The 6,203-nt window shown below is 37.8% G+C and overlaps 1 protein-coding gene across 18 annotated transcripts; it reads left to right on the top strand.

The window, feature by feature from the left end:
• Nucleotides 1-853: 853 nt before the first annotated feature.
• Nucleotides 854-5,216, top strand: LOC122344872 (gastrula zinc finger protein XlCGF8.2DB-like). Of its 18 annotated transcripts, none has more exons than XM_043238482.1 (5): nucleotides 854-972; nucleotides 2,473-2,578; nucleotides 2,955-3,057; nucleotides 3,319-3,349; nucleotides 3,866-5,216. In XM_043238482.1, exons 3-5 carry the CDS (start codon nucleotides 3,004-3,006, stop codon nucleotides 4,876-4,878), a joined length of 1,098 nt encoding a protein of 365 aa, XP_043094417.1. In that variant the 5' UTR covers nucleotides 854-972; nucleotides 2,473-2,578; nucleotides 2,955-3,003; the 3' UTR covers nucleotides 4,879-5,216. The 18 variants fall into 18 exon arrangements, with proteins under 18 accessions (XP_043094417.1, XP_043094416.1, XP_043094409.1 ...); XM_043238481.1 differs by having other exon boundaries at nucleotides 2,952-3,057; XM_043238475.1 differs by lacking the exon at nucleotides 854-972 and adding exons at nucleotides 979-1,160; nucleotides 1,245-1,312 and having other exon boundaries at nucleotides 2,473-3,057.
• Nucleotides 5,217-6,203: the final 987 nt, after the last annotated feature.

Genomic DNA, 6,203 nt, shown 5'->3' with positions numbered 1-6,203 from the left:
CATGTGGAGATCTGTGTGGGTGTCTTTGTGAATTATGCTGTATCTATTACTTTCTGCTTCAGGTATGATTTTATATATATCCATCAGTTTACACAGTAATAACGCTGTCAATCTCACGGTCTGCTTTACAACTAAACGTTTTTTTAATGCTGAGAGATGTATGTGTGTACATGGTGTTAAAAATAAATGCTTTCCGTTAATGTCAGGAACTTTTTTTAGTGGAAAGACTATGCGAGCAGATTAGTCCCATTAATAATTCACACAAAAGACACATGTGTGAAACCCAATTTATGAGCACGGGGAAAAAACTAAACACATGCACAAAATAAAAGTATATAGGTTTTACAAATATAAAACACAGATGTACAACTGTGTGCACAAAGTTTGACACAAGGCACAAAGGGCTCGTATGAACATTATTTTGTGTATTTGGTGTAATGTAAGGTGGTTTTATGTGGTTTATGTTTGAAACATTATTTCTCACATACTTTACTCACCTCGTCAACAACACTACGTCTGCATTCGTGATCGAAACAACATTTACAACTCTTGTTTGAATAGTAAGTAGCATAGACTGATGAAGAATTGAGAGAGAGAGAGAGAGAGAGAGAGAGAGAGAGAGAGAGAGAGAGAGAGAGAGAGAGAGAGTGAGAGAGAGTGTGTGTGTGTGTGTGTGTGTGTGTGTGTGTGTGTGTGTGTGTGTGTGTGGTGAACTGAGTACAATAACCTACAGTTGAAGTGTGTAGTGAAGTGAAACTTTGGTGGTTTGTGACTCTTCCCTGTCATCTGACATGTAATTCTGGACAATAGATACAACATACAGACCTCACAAAACACAATCTTCAAGTTGAAGCGGATCAGCTGGAATGAATCCAGCACAGCGGCTCTGGGCGGGACTTTTATTTTGGCCTGCCGGCGTGGCGTCATAAGCCCGCGTCGCGCTACCGCTCTCCTGTGACTCGATGAAGACAGGTTTGTTTGTGTTCATTAAAAGTGTTGAAATCGACGGAAAGGTTCAGGTGTTTATGTAGAATGAGAACGAGAACTGCAGAACCAGAGGAACGCTTTAACCGGCCAAAACGGAACAATGATCTCCAAAACTATGACACTGTTTTGTGCTGCTTTCAGCCTCGATCAAAAACCGTCTGTTCTGGTTTGCTGTGAGACATCTAGCGTGTTATTTTGGTCTTGTGCTCAGAATAATGAGTTTATAGCCTGACTGCGGCCTTCTTTATTCTCCTCAGAGTTAACGGAAACAGGACACACAAACTTGCGTTTGCGAGAAAAAAGTCCTAGTTATGAGATAAAATAGGTAAATGTGATGAAGTGTGTACGTTTAATATTAAATACTATAAGCTGTGTTTGTATTTTATGTAGTTTGTTTAAATCAAATGTATGCTTTATCCTCCACGGGTAAATATTTGATCTGTTGCTGTAGTTCAAATGTAAGACATTTTTATAAACTCAAGTCTTCCAGTCAGTGACTTTTAATAAAACTTACAATTTAATAAAATTTACAAATTGTTTAGATAAAACCAGATCAAACACAGCATTTATACCCTTGTAAACAAATCTTTTGGTTCCCATAACGTTGTTTTTATGGGTAGATTTTGGCCAGGAAAGTTTTCTTTCTTGTCTCTAGAATGTTAGAAAAATGTGTTCATAAACAAAATAAAACACACCGTGTCAGATCCTCCCGAAATCATGTTTAATAATCTCATATGAACTATGATTCTCAGTGTAATAAATAAAACAAAATGAGATTTATGGATGCTGAAGAGGTTTAAGAAGCTCTAAATAAGTATCATATTTATGTTTTGTACTAATGTTACTTCTTAAAATTTCTCTTGTATATTGTTCGTTACTGTGCCGCTATTTATTATTATGATATTGAAGTAAATGCAGTCATCCATCATTGTTCTCGCTAAAAAATCTCCTCATAAACCAATCCACCACAAACGTCTAAATTCAGATCATTTTGGTTTGACTTCTGCGTAAAGACTTTTAATTTCTCCATTAATGAGATGGTCTAGTTTTGTGGGGCTCCGCTGGAGAGGAAATCCTCGACTGCTTTTTTGAGATGCGTTTCACTTGGTCGGGTGGATTTGAGAACGAGTCTGCCTGATACGTACACTTCAGTCAGTGCCATAGACCACAACACTGCTGCGCTTCATCTACCTCCTAGTGAACGAGACTTAAATACACTCAGCTTGTCATCAACGGGAAGCAAGTAGCGATGATATGAAAACAAAGCTTCAACCAATTCATTTACCAAATGTTTCGAGATGCTCATGTAGAAATGCATTATTGTTTTGGGCATGCAGTGTTTTATGTCTATTGTTGTAACAATTCCTGCATTTTTGTTTCTGTCATTTCTAGCGCTTAGCTTTGGAGTGAGTTCAGGCCATTTGTGACCCTTAACTCTGACTTGAGAGATTTAATGTAATTCGTTTTTATTTCCTTTGAGCACAGGAGTCTTCCCGGTGAAGAGAGATGGCTCTTATCAAACAGGAGAGTGAAGACCTGAGGATCGTAGAAGTATTCAGCCTGAAACATGAAGAGACTGAGGAACAAACGGGTTCGTTTCTTTCTCAAAGAGGAACTTACTCATTTTTTGTGCAGCTCTACAGTGTCTTAATTAGCGTGGTTTTATTTGGCATGGAGTGGGTTCGACCGGACTAACACTAACACTTGCCATGTCCTAATTACTGTAATTATGAGATACCAACTTGTAAAAAGTGTTCACATCCTTAAGTTATGAGTTTTCTGAGAAGCTTCACCATGACTGTACTTCACGCAGAACCATAGAAAATACATGCTATAATATAACAACAGATTACGCATGTTATTTTCTTCTTGTTTGTTTAGGTTAGCAATAACATTTGTCGCAGTCATTAATAAGAAACAAACAGTAAGTGTATTTACCTGACGCGCTCTATGTTTGATGACAGTAGCACACACGTGTCTTATGTTCGACGGGGCCTCAGTCTGTTGACAGTCGCTATGGAGACGGGTGATCCCGAGCTCAACGTCGTGTGTTGTCATCTTCAGATTACGGTAATTAAGACACGGTGTGAATTCAGCACAGTATCGGCCTAAAAGTGTTTGTTTGGGTGCTGCACGCTGATTTCACAGCAGACCTTTTAAAACGAACACTATAACGTTTGTATTTGGTATGTTATATTATTTCCTTGATTCATGATCAGCTTGTTTATGATGGTACTCGCACATATGAAGTTAAAGCCATGAAAAAAAAGGCGTTCTGATCTTACTTCAGTTGTCGGTCATGAAAATAACCTAAATGCTGTTATTGTACAGTTCTCCAGCAGACTTACTATGCTAAATTCAGGTAACCCAAAAACTTTCCATCATGTTTGAAAAGGCACTGGATGTTTGGGAGAAGCTGCACTCATTAGACTACATGCTTCAATGGCTGTCTTCAATGCAGCGGTGTGTGTGCTTTGATCCAGTCCTGTCTAGACATATTTTGGGATTTTAAGGTGTCGTCTATCTCTAATGTGTCCGGGAATGCTGTTAAATGTTTTCACAAGTCTTTGAAATGCTAATTTTGCATGGCCTCCAATGATGAAATATAGACTTGCATGTCTCCAGAAATCACTGCAGCTTGTGACAATTTTTCAGTTAAGAACTTCTCGCCATTTCTTTCAAAGATGAACGTTTTTCTTCATTACATCTTTCTTCAGTTAATTGCATGTCTTGACTTGAGCTCCTAACTGTAAACTTCAGTAGCGATGGGGTTGAAACTTTTCACAAGTACTATTGCACATTGATGGGTTCTCTTAAAGGAAGGGTTGACCTTAAAATAAAGTTTGTAACCAGGATTATTTTTCTTTTTTCACTTTAGACCTGATGACAATAAAAAAAGAGCGTCAAGAAGCGAAAGAAATAGAAGAGAAATATCAATATAAGAGGCGTGATTTCTTGGCTGTAGAAAAATCCATACCGACTGAAAGAAATTCCGTTCAGAAGACCAAACCTCCCAGTTACTTAACTTGTCACGAATGTGGAAAGTGTTTCACAATAAAAGGAAACCTTAATGAACACATGAAAACTCACATTAGAGAGACGCCATTCCCGTGTCTATACTGTGGGAAGACTTTCAAACTAAAAGGAAGCCTGGATGAACACGTGACCATTCACACTAGAGGGAAGCCATTCGCTTGTGATCATTGTGGAAAAAGTTTCAGTAAAAAAGGAAACCTTAATAAACATGTGACCATTCACACCGGAGTGAAGCCGTTCACTTGTGATCAGTGTGGAAAGAGTTTCAGATATAAAGAGACACTTAATTCCCACACGAAACTTCACACTGGAGAGAAGCTGTTCACGTGCCAACATTGTGGAAAGAGTTTCACGCTAAAAGGAAACCTTAATGAACACATGAAGATTCACTCCGGAGTGAAGCCGTTCTCCTGCCAACACTGTGGAGTGAGCTTCGCTAAAAAAGGAAACCTTAAAGAACACCTGAAGATTCACTCTGGAGTGAAGCCGTTCATCTGCCTGCACTGTGGGAAGAGTTTCATTAAAAAAGGCACCCTTAATCAACACCTTACCATTCATTCAGAGAAGCCGTTCACTTGTGATCAGTGTGGAAAGATTTACAAATATGAAGAAAGCCTCAAGTCCCACATGAAGAGTGAACACTCAGGAGAGAGTGGTTTTCATCAGTGTGATCGGTGTGGAGAGAGCTTCAGCTGTAAAGTAAGCCTCTACACTCATGTGAGACTTCATACTACAGAGAAGGCTTTCACCTGCCAGCTGTGTGGAGATAGCTTCTTACAAAACGGAAATCTGAAGTCCCACATGAGGATTCACACCGGAGAGAAACGATCGGTGTGGAAAGAGTTTCAGACGTGACCCTTGATTCACACGGGAAGAGGAAATGGATCATAAATAGACTTTGAACAGATTAAATGTTGTTAATACCAAGCAAATGTAAAGAAGTGACATGACTGGGGATGTCTTTTTGTTAGTTTTAATGGCAACAAAAAATACACATTTCTGTGAAATGAAGGGGACTTTCACACTGAAGTTGAATGAACTTCGGGTCCCACTTTATATTAGGTGACCTTAACTATTTTATGTATTTACCTTTAATTTAATCATTTGGTACAATGCACTTATTGTGTACATGTTTTTACATTGTGCTTGTATTTTCAAAAATATCTATATGTAATTATATCTTTATAATTAATAATAAAATTACAAATGGCTTGCTTCTTGCGTCAGACCAAGGTTGCATCTTATTGCTAGTTTTACTTCATCGTAGTGCTGCGTTCCACACTATAGATGTATGTGTATGTGACAAATAAAATTTGAATTTGAGATCATCACATACTCAAAATACAGGTATTCAAGGACAGGATTTCAGATGGTTTAGATCCTACCTATGTGATCGCTATCATTTTGTTTATTTAAATGCGAGTCATCTCATTTATCACCGGTAAAATATGGAGTGCCACAAGGATCTGTCCTAGGTCCTCTGATATTTTCAGTATACATGTTGACCATTTGTAATATTATTAGAAAACACAGGATTAATTTCCATTGCTATGTGGATAATACTCAACTATATATCTGAACAAGACCAGAATAAATATTAGCAAAACAACATTCTTCCATCTTAGAAACATTGCCAAGCTACGAAACAAATTACCTGTTTCTGATGCAAAAAAGTTAATTCATCCATTCATGACCTCTAGACTGGATTATTGTAATGCACTGCTAGCTCGATGTCCTGCATCTTCAATATACAATCTACAATTAGTCCTAAATGCTGTTCCTAAACACCTGAGAAGAGATGTCACAACCCCTCAGAAAATGCTAACCCTCAGGCAACTATACAGAATTACCAAAATTTGCCATTAGTTAAATACATTGTTTTACATCTTTTAAGTTAAAAGATGTGTCTTTAATCTAGATTTAAACTGACAGAGTGTGTCTGCTTCCCGAACAGTGTTAGGGAGATTGTTCTAGAGTTTAGGTGCTAGATAGGAAATTGATCATGCAGGACTATAATGTGATAAGAGCTCGCTCAAGTATTGAGGTTTTGGACCAGCTGAAGTTTGTTGTAATCTAACCTCAAGGTCATAAATGCATGTATTAACTTTTCTGCAATTGACGTTGAGAGCATGTTATATATGCTGTTATTTTTGAGATGGAAAAAAAACAATTTGCAGATG

This window comes from Puntigrus tetrazona, chromosome 5 (assembly GCF_018831695.1).
Source record: "Puntigrus tetrazona isolate hp1 chromosome 5, ASM1883169v1, whole genome shotgun sequence".
Taxonomy (NCBI): Eukaryota; Metazoa; Chordata; class Actinopteri; order Cypriniformes; family Cyprinidae; genus Puntigrus; species Puntigrus tetrazona.
The sequence above is the reverse complement of the archived record's forward strand: the minus strand, read 5'-3'. Positions and strand labels throughout refer to the sequence as shown.